Source organism: Ostrea edulis, chromosome 5, assembly GCF_947568905.1.
Source record: "Ostrea edulis chromosome 5, xbOstEdul1.1, whole genome shotgun sequence".
In the NCBI taxonomy this organism is placed as follows: domain Eukaryota; kingdom Metazoa; phylum Mollusca; class Bivalvia; order Ostreida; family Ostreidae; genus Ostrea; species Ostrea edulis.
The window spans coordinates 78,926,957-78,954,945 of record NC_079168.1 but is presented as its reverse complement, the minus strand read 5'-3'; the positions used below and the strand labels follow the sequence as shown (position 1 = coordinate 78,954,945).

Genomic DNA, 27,989 nt, shown 5'->3' with positions numbered 1-27,989 from the left:
TATTCTGTTTTTTTTAACCAAGTGTGCTGAGCATTCTCTTTAAAGGTTGAACAATATCAACGACTATAATACGAATACATAGACATGCATTCATTCTCTTTTCAAAAATTCTATTTTTGTCGCAATTTTACGTTGATTATAGAGGTGTGTAATTGTTCAGTGCCGATTTTTTTTTAAATTTCCTTTCGAGGTCAATAAATTATAGCATGTACATATATTAGAATTTATTTTTACTCTCTATTGTCCCTTAATAAGGTTGTATAATCTGGTTGTGTTTTACATTTAAAATGTCATTTTATCTTGTGCTTCCAACACACATGCAGAATTGGTTTGGTTATTTTACTTATAATGCTATAATTTGATTGGTTATTTCACTTATAATGCTATAATTTGATTGGTTATTTTACTTGTAATTCTATAATGTTAATGGTTATTTTACTTATAGTATTAAAATTTGATTGGTTATTTTACTTGTAATACAATAATTCATAAAAATATGTATACAATTATAATCCAGTTTCTGGTTGTAGAGCAAATTTTATTTTTAGTAATCTTGAATGTGTAAAGAAAACAATGGTCTTGTCTCCAAAGCAGTTTCTTTATCTTATTTATATAATTCATCAATATGGCAGTAGTATATTTTAAATGAATGAACAAAAAATAAGTAACGAATAACAAAGCATAAATGTTTATTTATTTAATTATCTGGGCTTTTATCGAGGTTTACAACTATGTTATGTACACATAGCACAGTATTGTAAACACGAGTGTTTACTTTTTAAAAATTAATTTGCATAATCATTCACCCATATACAGCAACCAGTTGTCCTAGGTCAGAACAACTAGAAAAAGATTTGTAAAATTCAACTATAGCAGAATTATACAACTCTGTCAAAAGACTTAGTATACCTAATTATCTACATGTATGTGATTCAGAATCAGACATCTTTAGACAGATAGTATTTAACAGAACCTGTAAGACAATTAGAATCTTCATGTTTGTTGTGAAATCTACAAGACATTATGTACTTTAAAAAGGAGATTATATTGTTTAGGAAATTTACGCATTGTACTGTACAGTCCCCCCCCCTCCCCCCCCCCCCCCCCCCCCCCCCCCCCCCCCCCCCCCCCCCCCCCCCCCCATAGATACACCTGCATGATGGATTGTTTTGGTTAAACATTGTTATTTATGCATTTACTTAATCTCTACTTAATCAAATGTTTCTCTTAGGATTTTCTTTTATTTTCAGTTCTACTTATGGTAGAGTATTGGACACATTACAAGGAACTATTAAGAAACAGTCTTGACGATGCTATTTTTTTTTATATATGTATTTTGTTTTTAATAGGAGTTATGTTTGCAGGAAGTGCTTTTATTACAGTTTTATATGCAAATAAATGTAAAAACTTCCATTTTGTAATGTATTGTAAAATTTGGCTGTACTATATTTATGTTATTATTTTTTAGTTTAGACAGTTTCATATTTTCACTCCGTGTTTATAGTAATGTTTGTAATTATCTGTCAATCAAATTTGCACCACCTTTGACCTTTTCTTTCACACACATCCCCAGTCCCAATGTTATCCTACAAATACCTCCAACTGGAATTCATTTAAATTTATACGTTTCCCTGGATAAGCTGTGTCTGATGTTGTTTTGTAATTAGTAGTTTTATAGTATTTTATACGTTTCCCTGGATAAGCTGTGTCTGATGTTGTTTTGTAATTAGTAGTTTTATAGTATTTTTTTTTCTGTATAGTATGTATACCTGTCATTAGATTTTGAAATTGAGTAACATCACGCCAGTCCTATTCTAGTCTACAAACTGTTTGCCATCTCTCTTCAACATTTAGATAAATCACAGAAGTTGATTGAAATATATTTTTGTGGTGAACGTTATGTTCAGTTACAGTTTCATGCTTCAAGAATAGTATCAATGCTCATTAATGTCAGAGATATTTTGCATTTTTCAACATCGACACTTTCTATAAATGCATTAATACTGGACTACATCACAAGATAATTGGTGCAATGTCTGGTTCTATACAGCATTATGTACGGAGTCTCTGTGACTGCTTTATTTATTATCTGTTATCTCTATTTTGTTAAATGAATAAATCACTATTACAAAACTTAATCCCTTTTCAGTTATCTTTTTGACTGCAGAATGTGAGTATCGTATGATCAATGGGGAGAAGGACAGAATGTGAGTATTGTATGATCAATGGGGAGAAGGGCAGAATGTGAGTATTGTATGATCAATGGGGAGAAGGGCAGAATGTGAGTATTGTATGATCAATGGGGAGAAGGACAGAATGTGAGTATCGTATGATCAATGGGGAGAAGGGCAGAATGTGAGTATTGTATGATCAATGGGGAGAAGGGCAGAATGTGAGTATTGTATGATCAATGGGGAGAAGGGCAGAATGTGAGTATCATATGATCAATGGGGAGAAGGGCAGAATGTGAGTATTGTATGATCAATGGGGAGAAGGGCAGAATGTGAGTATTGTATGATCAATGGGGAGAAGGACAGAATGTGAGTATCGTATGATCAATGGGGAGAAGGGCAGAATGTGAGTATTGTATGATCAATGGGGAGAAGGGCAGAATGTGAGTATCGTATGATCAATGGGGAGAAGGACAGAATGTGTTATATGATCAATGGGGAGAAGGACAGAATGTGAGTATTGTATGATCAATGGGGAGAAGGACAGAATGTGAGTATCGTATGATCAATGGGGAGAAGGACAGAATGTGAGTATTGTATGATCAATGGGGAGAAGGGCAGAATGTGAGTATCGTATGATCAATGGGGAGAAGGACAGAATGTGAGTATCGTATGATCAATGGGGAGAAGGACAGAATGTGAGTATTGTATGATCAATGGGGAGAAGGACAGAATGTGAGTATTGTATGATCAATGGGGAGAAGGACAGAATGTGAGTATTGTATGATCAATGGGGAGAAGGGCAGAATGTGAGTATTAATTATATGATCAATGGGGAGAAGGGCAGAATGTGAGTATTGTATGATCAATGGGGAGAAGGACAGAATGTGAGTATTGTATGATCAATGGGGAGAAGGACAGAATGTGAATAATATATGATCAATGGGGAGAAGGACAGAATGTGAGTATTGTATGATCAATGGGGAGAAGGGCAGAATGTGAGTATTGTATGATCAATGGGGAGAAGGACAGAATGTGAATATCATATGATCAATGGGGAGAAGGGCAGAATGTGAGTATTGTATGATCAATGGGGAGAGGAGTGGGTCGGGGAGTACAGGACATTTTTGTTGTTTAAGGTAGTGTGAATGTGCTGATCATGAACCTCGTAGAAGATATTTCTTTTTAGAAAGGTTTCTAGCTTTTACATGAAAATAATTGTGGTTTTCGGAAGTTGTCTACCTTTTCATAAACCTGGCTGCAGTAGGACTGTACGTCTTTCTTTCCTGTATATAGTCAAACCTAGAGTAGATGTTCTTTCCTGTATATAGTCAAACCTAGAGTAGATGTTCTTTCCTGTATATAGTCAAACCTAGAGTAGCTAGTAGGTGATCTGCGTATGTGCATGAACATGAAACATTTGGTTTATGACTTGTAATTACAGTTGTAACATTTAACGCTAAGATGGGGGTCTGGGGAACTTGAATTGTAGGGGACTTTAGTACTGCATGGCTTTTGTCTCCAGAATAACAGCAAAAAGAGTTTCAAAACTATGGGAATAATTATAAGTCCAAATTTATGGAGCGCCAAATTAACATAAACTCAAATAATTGAAGATATCTTCAATTATTTGAAGATATCATCAATTCAATTATTGCTCTCTTTAATTGAATTAATGCGTGCATTAAATCAATTATTGCTCTCATCAAATGAATTAATGCGCGCTTCAATTCAATTATTGCTCTCATCAATTGAATTAATGCGAACATCAATTGAATTAATGAGAGCAATAATTGATTTAATGCGCGCATTAATTCAATTATTGCTCTCTTCAATTCAATTGATGAGAGCATCAATTGAATTAATGAGAGCAATAATAAATTTGATGCGCGCATTAATTCAATTATTGCTCTCTTCAATTCAATTGATGAGAGCATTAATTTCGTAGAAATATTGCTCGCAATAATTGATTTAGAGCTCGGTATAAATAATTTGATGATCTCTTTAATTCAATTGAAGATATCTTTAATTATTTACAATGCTTTTGTATAAGGAATTAATGCGCTCATCAATTCTTTTAAAGAGAGCAACAATTCAATTAGAGAGATCATTAATTCAATTGTGGATATGTTGAATTGAAGATATCTTTAATTATTTAGTTGCTCTCTCTAAAAGAATTATTGCTCTCTTCAAATGAATTAAAGATATCATTAATTCAATTGAAGAGAGCAATAACTGAATTAATGCGCGCATTAAATCCATTATTCCTCTCATCAAATGAATTAATGCGCGCATCAATTCAATTATTGCTCTCATCAATTGATTTAATGCGCGCATTATATCAATTATTGCTCTCTTTAATTGAATTGTAGCGCGCATCAATTCAATTGTTGATATCATTAATTCATTTGAAGAGATCATTAATTCAATTAAAGCGCGCATCAATTCAGCAGAAGAATTAATGCTATCATCAATTCATTTAATGCGAGCAATAATTCAGAATTGAAGATATAATTAATTATTTGAAGAGATCTTTAATTCAATTGTTGCGCGCATCAAATGAATTAATGATATCTTCAAATAATTGAAGATATCTTCAATTATTTGAGTTTATGTTAATTTGGCGCTCCATACAAATTGATAAAGGCAAATTAAAATAGTTTTGCAAAATATTAATTTGAACGTGTTGTCCCTCATTTTTTTTAAATGGCCTACCCCTTATCTTTTCTGAAGGAACAATGGGCCGCATAGGTCGCCTCGATTTTTAATAACATGAAAAATCTTGATCCTATATTGTGGTTCGAACCTATCCCCAAAGGGTCAGGTCATAACAGAACTTAATTCACTCAACATGGGGATGCCTTAATTCCAATATGGTCTTTCTGTTCTGGAGAAGATCAAGATGACAAGGTCAACGATCATGATATGAAATAAAACGTCTTCCCATTAGAAATCTATATACAAAATATGAAAGCCCAACCTTCTATAGTCCAGAAGATAATGAATAGGTTAAGTTTTCTTAAATGCAGGCCAAATTCCAAGGTCGCAAGAAAAAAACAACCTTTGGTGCTATAAAAAAGATCTTGTTACAAGGACTGCTCATATGGGATATGGGAGCCTAATTATCACTGGTGATTCGGACAGACAGACAGGACAAATACAATATCCCCCGACTATAGTCTCAGGGCATGAAAAACCCTGATATGATTTAGTTTGGCCCTGCTACTCTTGAAAAGAATTTGTTTTAATTAAGTTCCTGTATATTTCCATATAAAACGTTGATCTCATTGTGAGCCCCTCCTACCCCTGGGGCCTCTGAATTGAACAAACTTTAATTTGAACTACCTGTATCAATCTCTACCCAGAGTTGTCGTTCCTTGCTCTCACTTACACCTCTGTTAACATCTCAAATAAGCAATGTTATTCCACATGTAAATTCACTTTTTTTTTTACGGCTAATAAAACTAAGAACTATTTTAAAAAATATTTGGAAAATGTAAGACAAGCAACTATTTGTATATTTTTTTTCCATTACTATACATTCTTCATGTACCTATATATAGACCTGGTGCAATAGAACTACCCAATATCTACGTTTCAGCCCAAATCAATGCTTCTTGTGTCACGAAAAGACTTGACATCTGCTCAATATTTATTTATTTACGTATATTTTTGTAACTGAAGTCAAAATCATACTTTATTTGAGCATACGTGTCATTTTACAAAAATCTTGTAAAACCCTTGAGACGTTGACAGAGGTGTACCTGTATATGCTTGCAAATATTAAAATATGACTAACCATGACCCTGCTGTCCTTGAGATGACGATTTTAACATTCTTACGAAAAACTTTGATCCCCTATTGTGACCCCAACCTACATCTGGGGGTCATGCTCTGAATAGACTAGAATCTGCACTATCTGGAAATGCTTACATAATTATTAATATGACTAATCATGGCGATGTTGTTCATGAGAAGATTTTTCCTTTATATCTACATGTAAAACTTTTATCCCTTAACGTAGCCCTAACCAATCATGGGCATGATTTAAACAAACTTGAATTTACTTTATGTTCGGAAGCTTTCACGTAAATTTCAACTTTTCTGGCCAAGTGGTTCTAAGAGGATCTTTTTAAAAATGCCTCCGCCTATTTTTGCCTTTTCTTAATCATCTTCCCTTTGGAGGAGGGAGCATAGCACTTCATTTAAACTAACTTTAATCTCCTTTTCCTAAGATTTAGTTGTACTATGTTTGAATGGAATTGGTCCAGTGGTTCTTGAGAAGTTTACTTAAATGCCACAAATTTTTCACAAATTTTTAATTATATTCCCTTGAAAAAGTACGTGGCTCTTCATTTGAAAAAAACAACCTTGAATCCTTTCTGCCCAAGCATGCTTTGTGGCAAGTTTGGATGAAATTAGCCCAGTAGATCTTGAAAAGAAGTCGAAAATGCCACAGTTTACAGACGACGGACTTTCAGGGCCACCAAATTGTTAACTGAACTTTTGTTTCAGGTATCAAGTTTTACAACAATCAAATTAGCAACCCCCCACATGAAGCATGAAGCTAACTTCAATGAAAATCTTTTGAGTTTGAAACATGCCAAATTCTACAGAAGTCAAAAAAAAAAAATCATTTGAACCCTAGCAATACGTCTTCATAATGAGTTTGTAAACTAGCCATTACAATTATAGTTTACACATTAGACCACAGATGCTACTTTTCCTTTCGCATCCATGATATTGAACCCCCCAAAATGGTAAAAAAAAAAAAAATTAAATAATAAAATAAACCATTTCAATTACACAGGTTACAAATTCTAGAAGGACCACAGCAGATTTATCTAAACTAATGTACTCATAAAATGACCTCAAGTTAAATGTAGTTACATGTACATGTCGAGGCATATAGAGGTCGATCAGACAGTCAAAGATGAGGTGCGTATTAACCTGTTCCCGGAATTAATGAGAACACGTCCATAAACAGCGGACATTAGATGTGCACACTAATCACTTTGCATCAAAGAGCTTTCATCTATACATTGCTTTGAACATTGATTGACACGACTGTGTTGCGTACGGTACACAGGCATACATGTATGTAAGAAAATGATAGCAGACTTGTCTTAAAACAAAGGCACAGCAAAACAAGTGCTACCATTACCTACCAGCACACATAAAGCAACAATACGAGAGAGAGAGAGAGAGAGAGAGAGAGAGAGAGAGAGAGAGAGAGAGAGAGAGAGAGAATGAGCATATTCTTGGGAGGGGGCATCCAATATATTGGCGGTCTGGGAGTCTAAATATTGAATGCATTTATTTCATCTTTGTGAGATTTAACCGTCTACTATAAAGTACAGCATAACTCTGATATTACTAATAATGTGGCCCCTGGATCATGAAACATCTTAAGCTTAAGTCAAAATCTGAATATTGCAATGAAATGATTGAGAAGACAACCATCCCAAATAAAATTGATATTCTGTATTGCTTTATCAAATTTCTATTGTCTGTAAATATAAAAGTCTCAGTCCAAAAGCAATGAACATCTTACAGGTGATTAAAATTTTGACATAAGTCTGATTCTGCTACATGATCCTGGGACCTGATGTTACTAATACTCTGCTGTTACTAATACTCTGATGTTATTGATACTCTGATGTAACTAATACTCTGATGTAACTAATACTCTGATGTAACTAATAATATGATGTTATTTATACTCTGATGTTACTAATACTCTGCTGTTACTTATAATCTGACGTTATTTATACTCTGATGTAACTAATACTCTGATGTTACTAATACTCTGATGTTATTTATACTCTGATGTTACTAATATTCTGATGTTACTAATACTCTGATGTTATTGATTCTCTGATGTAACTAATACTCTGATGTTATTGATACTCTGATGTAACTAATACTCTGATGTTATTGATACTCTGATGTTACTAATACTCTGGCCCCGCCGTCATAAAACATACTTAAGTCTGAGAATATTCTCAAGTCTGAGAATGTTCTCAACTCCCTCATTCTCAGACTCAGCGGCCGTCATAAAAAAGTTGAGCACAAATTTTTTTCTCAAAGTCAGTTTTATTCTCAAATATTTGAGTCTACAAAAATGCAGACTTAAGAATATTCTCAAGGATTGAAAATGGCTGCCATGGTAAGGCGTCGACGTCGTCGTAGGCAGAATCTGCCGGTTATAAGGCGCTCCTGTGTATTTCGGGACCTCAGTAATCCCTTAGAGAGTTTAGAAGAGGAAGATATCTTCCAGAGATACCGTTTCACGCCAGCAAATAGGTCCGTTTTTTAGTGTCAAATCTTCTGTAATAAATGTAAATACACATATTCAAATTCTATTTGTTTGGATCCACTCCTCCATTTTAAATACCATATTAGTTCTATAAATAGAATTTAGCAGCGATTAGATTACGGGAGAAAATTGAAATGGCTAGATCTATTCTAGACAAACACCGGTACTATAGTTGACAGAGAAATAACATTGCTTTTTATGCCACCTAATTTTTTTTTACAAGGCAAGTAGTAAACTTGAACATCTGGGGGTTTCCCCTAATTTATTTTTAGGTCTGGATACCGAACTCATTTCTCCAATTTTCTATCTTGTTCGATCCCAATTAGGCCTATGTGCCCTTAAATTTTCATTTTCATCCTACGGGAGTCAGAAATAAATGATATAATTTTGTTTTACTGCAATGATATAATTATTCATATTTGTTTACACATAGGGGCCTACCGGAAAGAGAAATAAAACATAATCGGGGCCTACACTGTACACACACATATATATATATATATATATATATATATATATATATATATATAACTTATACATGATCGGGGCTTTGTCTGAATGATTAACTGTGCATGTGTTCTGCTAATCATAGGCTACTGAAATGTATCAGAACATTTCTTCATTCAGTTAGAATTATTAGTTTATATTTTACCATATAGATCTAGCCTAGTCGAACGTTTTAATCTATTCACGAGTCGAAGTGGTTGGGAAGTCAGTGAACAGGAACAGCGGACAAAAAATAAAATAAAATACAAAAATAGATGCATGGATCTTATTCTGATAATCCTTTATAAACTTCGCATAATATGTTACTTACGAACTGAGTTACTTCTCATTACCAGCACATTAGAGTTATCGCGCTTTGATGACTCTTGTGCGTCATTGGTAAGAAAATGCACAAGTCTCGTGAGATTACTGGGACATAAACGAAACGTTCATAGCACACACACCCCCCCACCCCCCCTTTTAAGTTAATGTACATGGTGTACTTTTAAATAAAATAGCCATTGGTCAAACTGCATTTTAAAAATATTCTAAAACTAATTTATCAAGGATGTTACATGTTTTTTAAAACTTTATTTCACCTATTATAAAAATTCCAAACAACGATGTTCTCTGTCCTAATTCAATCAATATTTTGTGTAATTTTCAAAATAGCTTAGATGCAGTTTAGAAACGCATTTGTTGTGTTAATTAGTGTTATAAACGTCTTTAAAAAATGCAGTTTGGCAAATATATAACTTATTCTAAAATATTTGAAAATGAGAGAGAGAGGGAGGGGGGGGGGTTTACATTAACCATTACAAAGTCCATGCCATATGAACCTGTCCAAATGGTATGATAAAATAAAATGTCTTCATAATCTGACAGAATAATTTTAATAACATATGAATCCCATTAATTACAAGAAAAGTTTTTGTGTTGGATGTGCATATTGGTTTTTCCCTTCTCAGTTCTTCTTGCGATTGATGCTTTATATCCAGGGGCAGCACTTTAAGAGGCAGTGGGTCCAGGGTCCAGGGGGCGAAGCCCCCGGAAACTCATGGATTTTACAGATTTTATGGGGCTTGAAATATTTCTCCTATTTAGTGTACTATTTACCATCATTTTAATACGGTGAAATTGATAAAATGACCCAAATTTTAAGGGGTTTTTTTTTTGGAAAAAATTAAGTTCTCTCAATAAAGTAATTCAAGAAATCAAAAGATTTTGTCATTTATTTCTCCCGGAGTAGAAGAAATTATTGCTTATATTATCATTTAGTACATTTTCAGAATCAAGATACCGCGATTTACCTTAAATTTGAAAATTTTAGCTGCGCCCCCTCTAAATCCGCCACGGATATCGGTCAGATTTGGCAGATTTAGTATCATTAAATCTAATCAGTGGCATAGCTTCCATTGAGGCAACCGAGGCAGCTGCCTCGGTAAAAAAAAAAAAAACAACACCTTTTACGTTGTTAAAATGTCGATAGCTTCAGGGGGGCTGCGCCCCTCCCCCCCCCCCCCCCCCCCGACCCCCTGCCTCGGTAATATTCGAACCCAAGCTACGCCTATGCTAATGATTCACATAGTTTAATAAGTTCGTCCGTTTTCTTGTAAGAATAACCAATTCCTAAATTTGCCTTTAGAATTTTAATCAGTGTCGTGGTTTGCAGTCGGTTATAATATGTATTCGATACCATAATTTATATTACGTATGCCTAAGTAATGTTTACGTATGTTGTCCCAGTAGCACGACTTTACGCGCCTTTAATTTGAAGAGTTCCACTAATGGAAATGATAAGTAGTCTGCCACTCCTTTTCTTTTATTAATTTCCCCTTTACTGCACCGCTCCCTTTGAACGATCCGAACAACGTATTGGCTCTCAATTTCACCTCTTCGATGAGAGCGACCTCTTCATCAACCCCCCAATTCTGTCCCCGTTTCTTCTCCGAGTTCATTTTGCCAAGTTGACGAACAATAACAAAGCAGACGATAATAATATGCTAATAATGTTTTTATTTACGTGTTACTAAGTATATATGTTTCTTACCCTTTGGTACAAAAGAGCTCCATTAGGCCGCTTCAAACATTGAAAAAAATCCGCGAAAACGTTCTCGCGATAATATAAATTTGATAATATTCTCAACTCAACTCTTGAGAATTACTCAGCTAAGAATATTCTCAAATCGATTTATGACGGCCGATTTGAGAATATTCTTAGCTGAGTAATTCTCAAGAGTTGAGTTGAGAATTCTCAAAGTTTTATGACGGCGGATGTTATTGATACTCTGATGTTACTAATACTCTGATGTTATTGATACTCATTTCACTTATACTTTGATCCTATAATTGTGATGATCCCTATACTCTGATCTGAGGTTAATTGTATTCTGATGTTGCTGATATTATCTGAGGTTAATTGTATTCTGATATTGCTGATATTATCTGAGGTTAATTGTATTCTGATGTTACTGATATTATCTGAGGTTAATTGTATTCTGATGTTACTGATATTATCTGAGGTTAATTGTATTCTGATGTTGCTGATATTATCTGAGGTTAATTGTATTCTGATATTGCTGATATTATCTGAGGTTAATTGTATTCTGATGTTGCTGATATTATCTGAGGTTAATTGTATTCTGATATTGCTGATATTATCTGAGGTTAATTGTATTCTGATGTTGCTGATATTATCTGAGGTTAATTGTATTCTGATGTTGCTGATATTATCTGAGGTTAATTGTATTCTGATGTTACTGATATCATCTGAGGTTAATTGTATTCTGATGTTACTGATATTATCTGAGGTTAATTGTATTCTGACGTTACTAATATTATCTGAGGTTAATTGTATTCTGATGTTACTTATATTATCTGAGGTTAATTGTATTCTGATGTTGCTGATATTATAATTGTATTCTGATGTTACTGATATTATCTGAGGTTAATTGTATTCTGATGTTACTAATATTATCTGAGGTTAATTGTATTCTGATGTTACTGATATTATCTGAGGTTAATTGTATTCAGATGTTACTGATATTATCTGAGGTTAATTGTATTCCGATGTTGCTGATATTATAATTGTATTCTGATGTTACTGATATTATCTGAGGTTAATTGTATTCTGATGTTACTGATATTATCTGAGGTTAATTGTATTCTGATGTTACTGATATTATCTGAGGTTAATTGTATTCTGATGTTACTTATATATCTGGATATTGCATATGAAAAAATGTACCCTGTTGTTTGTTTTCGAATTTTTATCAATAATTTTTCTATCTATCAAAACGTTAAAATTAAAACCCTTTATTGTGACCCAAGGGTGCATACCGTGAACAAGCTTAACAAGAGGATACACACATTTTAATTTGACAAGTTGAACAAGGTCATTTGGGGTCAGAGGACTGTATAAGGAGAATTATTTTGATCCCATAAGATAAAATATCATTTACATGTAGGCACTGTTTTCGCTTAATTAAATCATGACACATCACTTTACTTCGTGTTAACATCCTGCAACAATCACTTAATATAAAAATGAAGGATTAGGCTTCTATTTACGGATATAAATACATTTTCTAAAGACATTTATTCCCATCTCAATCAATTTCAGCAGGATCTGCACGGCATAAAAATGGTTAATATTTATATTTACCGATGTTAAGTTAGTAATAAACTTAAACTGCTTCAATGTATGGTATTTCTCCATAAAATATACGGGGTGTTGTTTTTGCAGAGAAATAAGTTGAATTACAAAATCTAGATAATGAATGTCGTCAATTATACAAATTACCCCCATGCTTTCACTGTATTTATACCTATAAAATACACACAACCTAATAAATATTCATGAGAAACACAGATCATTGCTTTTATTATGAAAAAAAAAACTAATGTAAAAACAGGCATCGTAACAGATTTGTTGATAAGACATGAAAACAAGATGTCTAACGTCTAATTAAAAAATCCTCAAACTGAAGTGTCGATATTGTCTTTTCGTTTTTGAACACAGCACGATCAATTCTTGATTTTGGACTACCTTCAGTTTGTAACCATTTTTTCCTGTAAAATAAAGGCATTCCAACATGAGATACATGTACATATATTTGAAAATTATTTGTATATCAACAAATCACGATATTTCACATGTGTCTAAATGCCGGTATATGAGAGAGAGAGAGAGAGAGAGAGAGAGAGAGAGAGAGAAACGTACATTAATACATAATCAATGTCGAACGAAGAGACAATTCATTTATTCATTTACAGTATTTATTGCGAATCAGAAGTTATAACCCATTCAGGCCGTTTCCTCCTGAACCCCCTGCAGGTCAGATGTAAGCCTACCAAGTATTTAACTGGGAACTAATAACACCCCCAATACATTAACAGGGAAGGACCGACTACGTATATCACCCTGAAGCAATAACATTGAGGGGTCACATTGGCAAACATTGATGCCATCAACCGTTTACTGTGTTCTCCGTATTAATAATACATGTGTGTCTAAGTTTTCCAAAAAATGTATTGCTTTTAAAATGTAGTCTTTATATACAAATATTAATGTAAGCATATTGTTTTTCAGAACATCTTCTGAAGAGTTAGAGACACAAAGATCAATTTTTACCTAACACTATAAACTAATTTACTTCCAGTGGTTAATCGATGTAATCTAAGCTACGACTAAACTAGTGTAGTTTTCCCACATTTTCCCCCAAAATCGCACACACATCTAAAGATGAAACTTGCATAATTATACTGCTTTTAAACTTACTATCACCTGTGGATATATCTCTTATTTCAATGTTTTCTTTTGTAAATCAATGAATCGTTGAAAAACCGTATACAATTGCCCAAATTTAAGCAAAATATAAACCGACACCAAAATGTGATATTTGATCATTTTTATGGCATCATGGTAAGATAGCAACTTATGAGGCTAACCGTGTTGGGATTTTTAAAGCGAACACATTTGATAATCTGACACCCCCTCACCACCACCACATACACAACCCCGGACAAGTACCGTACATGCAGAATTCTATCATTATCTGAACACATGAATTTATGTGTTCGGGATAAAATCTTATTGGAACAATGAGGTGGGGTGGGGTAGGGGTATCTAGCTCCACCCTGAAGTCAGTATTTCTGTGGAATTAACCGTTTGGATAGAATAACTTGGTTTAGTGAAATGGTTGACTTTGTGTGCGTGTGCCTTTAATATCTATATACAAATTGTAAATTGATTATGGGCCGGCACGAGCATTATATGATATAAGATTGGAAAAGTCGCATTCGTTTCTGCGGGACAGGTGTGTGTTCTAATTGATAAAAATAATGACGTCTTTCATTTATCTATTAATTTTTTTGGACAAGAATTTATAAATTATATTTTAATGACCACGAAAAGAAAAACGAAACAAAACAAAAACATAAAACAAACAAACAAAAGTTATATGTAAAACTTCCGCCCCTTGTACATCTTTATTCACATAGAAATTGTACCTAGCCTGACCGATCTTTTCGCTCAATTTTTATACTGATTCATCGTTTTGAAAGGGAAGAGGAGCGTACGTTTCAGCCGTGGCGTGCGACAATGATACCGATTTAACTATGAAATTTTGAAAAACCATTGTTTTACCATTAGACTAGCTACATACATGTATTGTAAAACGATAAATAAAAATTACGTCAATTTTTAAGAACGGAAACTCACTTTTTTTTAATTCAAGAAAAGTTATCATCAGTTATGCATTTGTTTGACGCATGAAATGAACATTTTCTCGTCTTCTTTACGATATCTAACAGCTTGATAGTCATCGTAAAATAATCGTCTAAAAGCCAGAAATTTTATTGACTTAATTTTTGCCAGTTTGAATAATTTGTAATCGTTCTGTTTTAATGTTTGGGATGAAGAGATCCTTTAGCGTTTCCATAGATACGAACACAGATAACAACCAAAGAAATCTGTTAAATGCTTTACTGAGACCATTTGCAAACTTTGTATTGGTTTTCGTATTCTCATACAAAGAAAAAAATAATTATATTGAACATTTGTTTTGGTTATTTTCACCGACAGTAAATTAAATGCGTTTTTAGATAGAACCCTAACACTAGATACCCAATTTCCCTCTTCACAACAAACTTTCAAGTCTTATAAAAATCAAATACTCATATGAATACTTTATATCTTACGAAAATTCATCAATAACTATGGGGCGTTCGTGAACAAACCCTTCACCCTCAGTTTTTTTTTTTTTTTTGAAAGCTTACCTGAGATGAAAGATCATGTGATATGGGTGCTGCTTTAAATGATATTTAGTGCTTTTTTTTTTTTTTTTTTTTATCCCAATGGTCATTAATTTAATTCAAGAATTCATTTTCATGAAATGAAAAATTAGAATGGTTGATATTAAAACATTTACTGTAATTACAAATAGCACTAAGGATGCGCTTTGTGAGTGAAAAGGGGTGAAAGTGTACATGCTCTTCTTTCAGAGAATATCTTAAAAGTCACCAAATTATAACGTCATAATGTACAGCACGTCATAATGTGTACAACGTAACAGCACGTCATAATGTGTACAACGTAACACATTCACCCTTGCGACTGAACGTAACATACTACATGCGTTTGCTTGGAGGCGATACGTTAAATAATTTTTTTAAATGCAAATAGAAAATCCAAAGATGATTCCTGGAAATGTTTTCCGTTCTATGGCAGACGACAATGATTTGAAAAATGACTTTGTACCTTATGAACAGATTAAAGACACCATCTCGAAAATTGAAGTTTTAAAAGTTACTTATGCGAATGTTTCCTCATTTCTGCCGTCATGGGCTGACGATGAATATTTCATGCAGTTACACAAACCGAAGAAAATAAAGAAGAGAAATGTGTTTGAGACAAGCATGGAAACTGGAGAGGCAGTGCTGGAGAAAGAGTCAGAAGACAAGGCAATCATTGAGAGCGGACAGGCAATACCGAACGCAGAGAACGGACAATTCACACATTCTGTTCCTGAGATCAGTGGCGAAGAACATGATATAAAAACAGAGGATGTTGCAGCATACATCCTGAGCATTGTCGAAAAGGCATGTACAATAGTTCTCAAAGATACGACAGTCCAGAAACTAGATCAGGATGACGACAGTGTTATAGTAGAAACAAAAAATGTGAACACTTCAACTGCGAGCCAAAAAAATGTGAACACTTCAACTGCAAGCCAAAAAATGGAAAATAAGTGTCCACAGAAACCTCTTAAATTACAAGACTTAAAACAAAAAACCAAGCTAGTCAAATGTGGACTGGGCAAACCTGGGGAGCTTACTGCATTAGAAACAGGGAAAATACAAAAGTTTATTCCCCGAAAGCTGTTTCTATCCAGTATAGAAAGCTTTAAACTTGCACCAGAATCCCAGGATTCCACCAAGGACAAAGAAGAGAAGACAAATCCCCTGGAATCAAGGCCTCTACAGTACAGTTTCCTCGGCACCACGTGACTTTCTCCTGTGCAAGAACCCCGTGTGGTGAGACCGCGGAGAACATGGAGGAATCGCATTCTCAGATTTTTGGGATTTAAAAGATAGACATTCTGAAATTTATGAAGGTAGAAACGTGATTTTAAAGGATTTTTTGGTATTTTGCTGACGTATTATGTATGTTCATAGTGTTCTGATACGTATTATGTATGTTCATGGTGTTCTTAAATGGATTAAATTTGTTTTCAAACTGTTATACCTCTTGGTTGTCCTCATTCTCACTCTAAATACTGTGAAGCATTATGACGTCAGCACATTCATCTTAATTTAGTTAACAAATGGTGTACCCCAGGCGTGCACAAAACAAAACCTTTCAAGTAATTAATGTACATAAAACGAGCAAAAATCACTCTTTTTGTATAACATGATAAGCTAGGTGTGTGTGTATGTGTGACTTACATTTTTTGTACATCACTTTCAGCGCCCTGGGCTACGCCCTCCACCGTCCTCTTGTCTGTGTTCCTGACCCAGCCAACTAACCTCAAAGACTTAGCTGTTTTCTGTGTGTGCTATTCAATACACAAAATATAAATTAAAAAAAAATATAATAAAAATAAATAAAATAAAATATAAACAATAAAAAAAAAATCAGACAACAAATCGATCATTCAATTTTCCTCTAAAATTTACTTTAGGTATTACGTGAAATCCCACAATTGCTTTCAAGTTATTTTAACACTTGGACACTAACGTAGACAGCTTACCTTTCTAAAGAATACACCTGCAAATACAAATGCTAAAAATTAATGGCGCATACGTTGCGATACAGGGTGTTCAAAACTTTAATGCAATATCCGTTCATTCATTCAATTATTTTTTTCTCTTTGCAGAGAGTATATTAGATATACATATATTGCATCAAGGATGAACCATATATAACATACATACAAATATGAAAATGTGAGAACAAAGAAGAAGAAAAAAACATTACATAATTACATGAAAATAAATAAAAAAGAAAGAAAATGTTATATGTATACAAGGAACTCGGTGTATTAATGACCTTTACTTTAAATTCATATGTACCTTTTGTATGTGGCAAATAATTTAATTAAATAATTCCCAGACAAATAACTGATTTCTCCTCCTGTTTTGGCAGTGGATAAATTGGGGGTTTACCTAACATATATAAACCTTCTTCATCAAGAGCATAGAATTCTGCACAAATACATAGATCAAGCTTTGTAATATTGTCCCGAAATTGATCTCTACTTGAGGAAAAGTTGGGACAACTGCATGCAGTGTGTTTAAACATATCACTATATTCAGAATTACAAAGTTGGCATATATATATATGTTTCTTATGGGAGGTATTGTCCAGAGTTTAACTAAAGTTTTAATAATTTCGGTTTCTTGTATTGACCATATGATTTTCCAAAATTTTGGCAACCCCTTTCCATCATGTAACTGTATAAATCGTGTAAAATCTGAGTCAAAATATGTTCGTTTATTCCATTCACAATCTTCGTAAAGAGAAATAGCGGATTTTACAGTTTTTTCCCCAGGTATATTTGTTTGGGAAGGCACCAAATTCTAAGTAAGATGCAAGATATTGCGTCAAGGTGTATTTATCCAGAATGGCTAGAATGTCTTTAATGAATCCATGCATGGTTTTCCATGGGTTACACAAAAATGTAAAGAGTCTGAAGAGAAGAGAAAATTTTAAGAGGTCAGCATGTTATGGTGGGTTTGTGAATCGGATTATTTGATAATTAAGGAGGTCAGCATGTTATGGTGGGTTTGTGAATCGGATTATTTGATAATTAAGGAGGTCAGCATGTTGTGGTGGGTTTGTGAATCGGATTATTTGATAATTAAGGAGGTCAGCATGTTATGGTGGGTTTGTGAATCGGATTATTTGATAATTAAGGAGGTCAGCATGTTGTGGTGGGTTTGTGAATCGGATTATTTGATAATTAAGGAGGTCAGCATGTTATGGTGGGTTTGTGAATCGGATTATTTGATAATTAAGGAGGTCAGCATGTTGTGGTGGGTTTGTGAATCGGATTATTTGATAATTAAGGAGGTCAGCATGTTGTGGTGGGTTTGTGAATCGGATTATTTGATAATTAAGGAGGTCAGCATGTTGTGGTGGGTTTGTGAATCGGATTATTTGATAATTAAGGAGGTCAGCATGTTATGGTGGGTTTGTGAATCGGATTATTTGATAATTAAGGAGGTCAGCATGTTATGGTGGGTTTGTGAATCGGATTATTTGATAATTAAGGAGGTCAGCATGTTATGGTGGGTTTGTGAATCGGATTATTTGATAATTAAGGAGGTCAGCATGTTATGGTGGGTTTGTGAATCGGATTATTTGATAATTAAGGAGGTTGGGGTCGATTAATTGGAAACTGATTACTTTATGAAAGTATACGCCATAAAAGTATTTGTATTTTAAATTCCCAGAATGTTTTTTTTAAAAAAAATCAGATTTCGATAGAAATCTAATGGGGGGGGGGGGGGGGCGGTCATTCTTAGCGGATTTTTGGCGTCTCTGAACCATATGCGCGTAATTCATTTAGAAAACATTCCTACATGTACATCATAAACGTCTCACATTTCTGGGCGTATTAGTTTAGATAACTTGCGAGCAGAGACTTCAATGTTTGAAAGTTTTGCGGCGATTGTAACATCCAGACGATTCCAAACAACTGCAGTTCTGACGATCAAAGAGTCTGTTTTGACAACGAGAACAAAAAAGTTTTGTTGATCATCCTTTTTTTCTCTTTTTGGTTAGTGATACTATTATCAGTAATAGTTCTAATATTTATTAGTGCGAATCTTCCGTTTTAGTTTTTGATGTCGGACATTCTAACCATTTCAATTTTCAATTCAATTTATTCCGATATTGCCAGAACCTGCCCCTCAACCAGTCTATAGTAAAATAAGATGCACTGATGTTGTTACCTTGTGTCAGGGAAAAACGAATAAATCTTTGAATGGCCTCTAGTTTATTTACTTCTGATGTAGTGTAGGGATATACACATGATAGAACTGTACCCCATTATGAGTCTTAATTGTGCTATATTTTTTCGACATCCTGTGGACAGTGTTGGAATCCTAATGTCCATGGAGCTTGCTTTCTTTGTAATGTCGTTAACATGCTCTCTCAGTTTTGTAGGCCTCTGTGTGAGTTTGATGACACTTTTTGAAGGATATGACCATAGCCTGTTACTTAGTATGTAACATTTCTTGGCAAAAAAAAAAATCCTGTAGTTGATGAATTGACAAAATATCTCAAATCTTGACAACAAACAAAGAAAATAAAAACTACGTTATTTTGGGAGGTTGTTGGTAAATTTATAGGACTGTAGATAAAACAATCATTTGACTGGTCATTCGGGTCAAAAATATTACCATCATACATAATAAATGATAATGAATTATACTGTCTCGGGAATTAATGGGAATGTTTCCCAAAATACTCACCCACTGTAAATAAACATGAGAAGGCCTTTTGTAACGAAGACATAATAAACAAAGTATTGAATATGCAACCTTTGATCACTTGACTATACTAACTACTAGTACACTGAGGCTAAGTATACATGCATACATTGACATTATTCCCCCCACATATCTTGTCATGTAAAAAGCTCAGAATGATATACAACAGAGCTAAGAGCTCTTAACTTCAGTTCTCATCTCCCTGGATAAAATGCATAAGTGGTGACATGTTTTGTCATCTGCTTTTTATTTTTCTCTTTTGTATTAACTCTTGAAAATGTTAGCTGCCCAAAACAAATCTTCAGGTTATGCATCTAGTCTTTGGAAATCAGGTTTACAATAATGTGTTTGGAATTCCATAGGTACAAACTGTGCTTCTTTTATGATGCAAAGTTTATTTTTTAAAGACCTCTCGAGAAGAAAATTCTTGGTGTGGACAATTCGACATTTACATACATCAACAATGTTTTACTTATTAATGATTCTAATTCTTTTCATATGGCAATACACCCCAGTGAACTGGAAATGAAAGACGCCACAGTCTTCCTCGTTTACTTTATAAAGATAAAGACAAGGAGAAGAACTCGTCAGTTGTACGAACTTGTTTCTTATCCTTTTGTATATTTCATATACATGTACAATAAAATACGTTCAAATCAATAAAGGTGTTAATTATAAACTAAGGAATCCATTTTATGAAAAACAGGCTGACATCACTTCTCCATTGTCAACATTCCATATTCATGAAGCAATATAATGTTTCATTCTTACCTGCATATGCTGTTTTCGTCTTCCAATCATTTGATACACTACGGCATGTTCTGCGTATGATCAATTTCTAAAACAAGACAGGCTATTTACAAATAAGGTGATGTTACGGGGATTTTAAAGGTTTTGTTTAAAGTCAGCATTCTAACAACAAATTCTATTTTCGTTATAATTATCTGTATTGCGAATACATAATGTCCTTTTCAATAATGTTGTATGACGTGTTTCTAACATTGTTAGGTCGTTCTTTTCATACTTCTTTTGTCTACGGACTACTCCATTTACTAGGTCAAGGCAGAGGGTTCAAGGCTGGTGTGACAGGCCAACAGAGGATGCTTACTCCTCCTAGGTACCCAATCCCATTTTTGGTGTTAGCAGGGTCCATGTTTGCCATGTCCCTGATTCTGTATTTGTAAAGGGTTGATGAGATTGGTCACTGTTTGCCATCTCTACCTTTTTTTACTTTATGAACGATGAATAAGAATTCGCATTGGGGAAATTATTATTTTTTATTATCTTAGCTTTTTCTTCTTCTTATTTCTTTGTGAAATGCATCAAAAACTGGCTGTTATTGCATCAACAGCTGGCTGTTTTTTCATCCTCATTTTTTTTCCATGTTCATACCTGATGTTTGTACCCATTGATCAACAACACCTTTGTCGAGTTTGAGATGCGATAGGGAAGGATGGGGCATGTCTAGAAAATACTACCACGTGTATTTCATCTGACAGGTGTTAATGAACCTAGGAAAGTTGTTCATCGTTAAACATTCTGAAACAAAATGACAACTAAAAGAGAGAAAATATGATATGTATGGATATCTTTATAACGATCACTCAGCCAGTTAAGGTTTGGAATGATGTGATCTTTAAATTAACATATACTTGGTAATGATTATGCTGATCTTGCACTGAAGATACGGATGACGTCACAATAACCGATATCAAGGACGGTCCGAAAACCCATATCAGACCAGGGTGCAAAAATGCATATCAATCCGAAAATTACATATATTCTCTCGTAATGATCAACATATCAAAGATTTACCACATGGTAAATCAATGTACATGTATCAAGGTTTTTAAATGTATGAAAGTTTTTACTATAGTTGAATATAACTAATGTATCAAAGACAATTCAAAGTCTTTACCAAAGTTTATCAACACATCAAAAATTTACCATTATAGTAAATCAATGTACAAACGTTATTAACCAGAGTAAATCATTGTATCGAGTTTTTACCATAATAAATATATATTATTATATACTTTCAATTTCATCTCTTCTTTTTTCTTTAAAAGTTTGCGGGCATATATCACACGATATATGCCCGGAAACATTCCGGCCCGCAAACATTACGTCACAATCAAATTTCTACGCCGTTAATTTTCAAATTTTTCGTGTTTTTCATCTTTTACTCAGTTAAACCGATAAAGTTATTGTTAAAAATAAAATTATTGTTAGTTTCTAAATGAAATTGAAAGTATATAATAAAAAGGTTATAGACTTTGTATGGGAAATATGACGACCTCGTTTTTTGTCGCGAACGGACCTCGCAAGCTCGGTCCGTCTACGCGCCAAAAAACTCGGTCGTCATATTTTCCCATACAAAGTCTATAACCTATAATTATTACTACAGTAACTTGATCCGAAGAGTCGGATCACGTCTCGTTGACAGGCGCGGATCATCAGATCACACGAGACGCGAAGCGTCGAGTTTGATCTGATGATCCGCGCCTGTCAACGAGACGTGATCCAACTCTTCGGATCAAGTTACTGTAGTAATGATAAATTTATTATATACCCCCTTCTGCATTTTAAATCCACATTTATAAGATAATAAATGTAATCCAAACTATCAAAAACACAGACATACTATGAAATTATGTTTTGTGTACGCAGTTTCGTTTGTGACGCGTTCAATATTTTCCACAAATAACGTTGCGTTGATGCATTGTGACGTCATTGTGACGGCATCAGTTTCAGAGAATACTGATACGGAATCAGAAAACCACAGTGTGGTGATCCGGAAAACCGGATCACACGCTGTCAAATCCACAGTATCAATGAACGATACATTGATGGGTATATAATAAATATATATTATTACTACAGTGAGTCGGATCACGTCGAGTTGACAGGCGCGGATCATCAGATCACACGAGACGCGAAGCGTAGAGTTTGATCTGATGATCCGCGCCTGTCAACGAGACGTGGTCCAACTCTTCGGATCAAGTTACTGTAGTAATGATAAATTTATTATATACCCCTTTGTGCATTTTAAATCCACATTTATAAGATAATAAATGTAATCCAAATGATCAAAAACACAGACATACCATGAAATTATGTTTTGTATACGCAGGTTCGTTTGTGACGCGGTCAACATTTTCCACAAATAACGTTGCGTTAATGCATTGTGATGTCATTGTGACGGCATCAGTTTCAGAGGATACTGATACGGAATCAGAAAACCACAGTGTGGTGATCCGGAAAACCGGATCACACACTGTGAAATCCACAGTATCAAAGAACGATACATTGATGGGTATATAATAAAGTAATGTATCAAATATACCTTGGTGTACCTTTAAAATGCAAAAAGAAATCCGCATGTGATAAAGAGTCATAATATAAAATCAGCTCTCGGACTCCGTATCAATTTTTTAAAAACACGTTCGTATACATGTACAATATTTAAACATGAAAAAGTACAGTACATGTCTATGATATATAGAATATTACATGTGAAAATCTATAGCATATGTCATATCAGCCCTCGAGCCCCATATCAACCCTCGGGATGATATGGCATATGCTACAGATTTTAGTGTGTAATATTGTCTATAAATGAAATTAATGATCCCGAAACTAGTATTGGCTTGGAAAATAAAGTTAGCATCCCCTGCAGACCAGTCATATTCTCAGTGAGCCCCATACCTTGATCAGGCAAAAGGAGTAATCCGTAGTTAAAATCAGTGTCTAAAGAACGGCCTAATAATTGGTTTGAAACACCCAAGACAGCATTCAACCTAATGACAAGTTGTATTGGAAAACTAGATGGTTATACATGTAACGACCATAGAATTTGCGAAATGCAAACTAAAAAACGAGACTGTTGAAAATCCCGTAACAGCAACTTATTTGTCGGTAGACTGTCTCGATTTGAAAATTGATCATACGCGAAACATGATCTTGCATGTCGAATCAGTTGAGAGACATAAACACCACATGCAGGTGATAATGAAATATGGGAAGATGACGATGGAGAAGCTGAAAACAATTAAGTATGTAAATGAATCATGATAAAGATCATATACCGTGCATCGGGCGATTTTGGCGTCGAGAAAATTTAGCGATTTTTTCTCTAAAAAGTACTTTGAAACCTTGGTGCTATATTTTTTGGCGCATTTTCATTTATCACGTACATCATTTATATAAAAAGAAATTTTGGTATTTGGCAAATTTTCCTTATCCGTCAAAATGCCAACATCTTCAGCACACCAAAATTACCCAATATACGGTAACTAGTTAAATCATAACAATGACCATATAATCAGTCAGGGCTTTAATCTGAACTAATAATAACGATGATCAAATAATCAGTCAGGGCTTTAATCTGAACTAATAATAACGATGATCAAATAATCAGTCAGGGCTTTAATCTGAACTTATAATAACGATGATCAAATAATCAGTCAGGGCTGTAATATGAACTAACCATAACAATGATCAAATAACCATTGAAGGCTTTAATCTGCCTAATTATAACAATGATCAAATAATTAGTCAGGGCTTTAATCTGAACTAATCATAACAAAGATCAAATAAACAGTCATGGCTTTAATCTGAACTTATCATAACAATGATCAAATAACTCGTTAGGGCTTTAATCTGAAGAAATCATAAAAATGATCACATAACCAGTGAAGGCTTTAATCTGAACTAATCATAACAATGATCAAATAACTAGTCAGGGCTTTAATCTGAACTAATCATAACAATGATTAAATAACCAGTGAAGGATTTAATTTGAGCTAATCATAACAATTATTAAATAACCAGTGAAGGCTTTAATCTGAGCTAATCATAACCATGATCAAATAATTAGTCAAGGCTTTAATCTGAACAAATCATAACAATGATCAAATAATTAGTGAAGGCTTTAATCTGAGCTAATTATAACAATTATTAAATAACCAATCAGGGCTTTAATCTGAAGAAATTATAACAATAAGGAAATAACCAGTGAAGGCTTTAAACTGAGCTAATCATAACAATTATTGAATAACAAATCAGGGCTTTAATCTGAAGAAATAATAAAAATGATCAAATAACTAGTCAGGGCTTTAATCTGAACTAATCATAAAAATGATCAAATAACTAGTCAGGGCTTTAATCTGAAGAAATAATAACAATGATCAAATAACCAGTGAAGGCTTTAATCTGAGCTAATCATAACAATTAGTGTGTGATATTTAAATATAATAAGACCGAATGAGGAATAATGTGCAGTATTCATGTAATTTATACTGTGAGCAGGATCCTAATTCCTGGACTCTACAAAACTTGTCTGAAGAAATCTTTAGTCACAACTAACAACAAATGTTGTGACTATAATGTAAACTGGCAATACATGAAAATAATCACAATATTTGATGCTATTTTTGTCAATAGATGTGACTAGGGACTTTTTCCTAATAGGTCTGTAAATTCCAAGAATTATAAAATCCAAAAATCCAATTGATACACTGTTTGTTAATTCCTATATATACATGAAGGATTTATTTTCAATCAATTTAGCAAAAAAGCACCACTTGCAAAATAAAATTACTTGGTTTTCTTTTTATATTGCTGTTTCAGAAATACATACATGTAACCACTTTTGATCAACAGTCCACTTGCAAATTCTCATGATTTGATGTCCATGAGTCATTAAATGCTATATTAAGCACTTGTGTAAAATAAGGCATATACAGAACTTCTTATAAAGAAAACCCAGTAAGGGTTTGTAATAATGTGGGAATATTCATGTAAATCATATTCCTAATTACGATAATATAGTTCTGAATAGTTCTGATCTACTGAAATGTTTTGACAGATAGTTATTAGATGAGTTCAAAATAGCTTCTCAAACAGCAGGGTAACAGTGCAGGAATATTTTAAGAGGGACTTAAATACAGAATGGCCATCTTAATTACACAGTCAAGCTGATGAGTATCTGTAGGAGAATACGTATTTTCAGCCCAAGTTTCTTATAGGCCTTGCTGATACTACTTTCAAGATAGTCTGATAACTTGATTTTCACAAAAATCAAACTGACACTGCCATGAAATCCAGTAGCAGACTTATACTGCTTCAATTTAACTTTGTTTATTTTTGTTATGAACACAGCTGAGAAATTCATTGTCCGTTGGAAATCTTCCACAAAAAAACTTTAAATTGGTCAATAACTGCCAATATCATAATTATAATGACATCATACGTGTAATGTGAATTTCTTGCATATTATCATACATGTATCATTATAAATTATCCAAAAATTACATTACATGTTGAATCATTGAAAACCCACAGGTTGGCAATAACATTTTCTAAGCCCAGTGTTCTTAACATATCACATGCCTGCCAAGGTGGCATGTCTAGGTGTGCAATATGCAATAAGATATGACATAGGTAAAGATTTAAGTAGAATATCACCAGAGTTGAGAACTATATGGATAAGGGAGGGGGGGGTCTTAAGTCAAGCAACTATGCTTCTTAAGAGAGAATGTTTTAATATACCATTAAATACATGCATGCATTGCATACATGTCTAAGAACTTACTTAGGAATGAAAGTAATTTTCCCTCACATTTTATACGATATAAATTTAGTGGTTTATAATCATGATAATGCATAAATTGCCCCAACTTACTTTACATGTGTATATAATAAGAATATGACAAAAAATTACTAACATATTCCTTATGATTTAATTTAGTAAATCAGATTTGATATTATTTGATGAATAATTCTAAAGAAAATGTTAATTTTATATGATGCAGACCAATATTGCCGTAGCAACAAAATGGAAACAAAAACCAAAGTATTGTGATGTTATTCCTGGGGTGTCATAGCACTGAGCAGGCCTACATGGAAAGATAATTTATGGAATTTAAAGGATATTGATATTGTCAAATGAACCAATCAAACTGTGTGTTACAAGTAAAATTGAATTACGTTAATACAAAGTATTTTGATTCATAGACATGGCTCTAAAAACAAACACACTAGGATTGATAATGAAATGTTTCCTAATTCTACATCCCTCAAAAATCTCAGGTGGCAAAATTCAAGCAAACTGCATCTTGCTATTTACAATATCCCATTCCGTATCACCATTAATTTTCCAAAGTAATGCAGTATCTCCTACTATTTATTTGGCGTGTCAATAACTCAGTTTGACTGGAAGTGCATAAGTTACAGCTGCGTTTGGAACACCTGGGTATGACTGCCTACTACTTACTACAACCTGCTGCACCCCAATGACTTGCACCACATATATTCATTTGATATAGATATACGGAATAATCAACTTATTGATGGTGGCCATTATCAAGCAGAAGCAGAAATACCCTATAACACTGTATAACACCACAGTGTATCTATATAAAATATATGTTACTAGTCCCTTTGTTTGTACCTGGCAACTACATCATTTTGTATTCATCCAGGATGGTGATCAATTTAAAAACATTGTTTGGATAGAAATCTCGAATCAACAAATGAGTAAAACAGAAACCAAAGTTCCCTTTTGAGTATTCACTTTGAAGAGTGTTTGAGATAATTCGAACTGTAGTGAAAACACATGCTTCACTTGACTGAATGTGAAAAATGTTTACCTTGCACTTTGCCAAATATTTCGTAGTCAAACGAGGAAAATCTTGCTCCTGCCATTGTGTATGCAAAAAGTAGTATACACAATTTAAGTTGCAATAAGCAACTGTTGTCGACGACAACAACCGCTGCACTGGGAAGTTAGTAAGTGTCACTAATTTGAGAATAAAGGATACATCAAAGACAGCGTTTTAATACCCGGTTTAGTTATGAATTTAAAAAAAATTCCCACCTGAAAGTTGTAACGATTTCAAACGTCATCTCCTTTTCAAAACGTTAATTTCAAAGATGCCATATAAAGAACTTTTAAAATATCTTAACCGTGAGTTGGGGTTCAGTTTCCCATTTTATCTTTTATTGTTGAGGTA

General features: G+C 33.8%; 1 protein-coding gene across 1 annotated transcript; it reads right to left on the bottom strand.

Moving 5' to 3' along the window:
- Positions 1-12,840: 12,840 nt before the first annotated feature.
- LOC125651651 (acylphosphatase-1-like) lies at positions 12,841-27,763 on the bottom strand. Its single transcript, XM_048880350.2, has 4 exons — positions 27,627-27,763; positions 17,229-17,245; positions 16,924-17,033; positions 12,841-13,047 (listed from the first exon to the last, which is right to left on the bottom strand). Exons 1-4 carry the CDS (start codon positions 27,679-27,681, stop codon positions 12,933-12,935), a joined length of 297 nt encoding a protein of 98 aa, XP_048736307.1. The 5' UTR covers positions 27,682-27,763; the 3' UTR covers positions 12,841-12,932.
- Between the last annotated feature and the right edge of the window lie 226 nt (positions 27,764-27,989).

Bases quoted from the DNA above. Each gene is read 5' to 3' on its own strand.
- LOC125651651 (XM_048880350.2), bottom strand. From the start codon at position 27,681: ATGGCAGGAGCAAGATTTTCCTCGTTTGACTACGAAATATTTGGCAAA. The intron at 13,048-16,923 runs GTAAGTCACACA...TTTATTTTACAG, and splicing joins GAAAGTGATGTACAAAAAAT to GAAAAAATGGTTACAAACTG.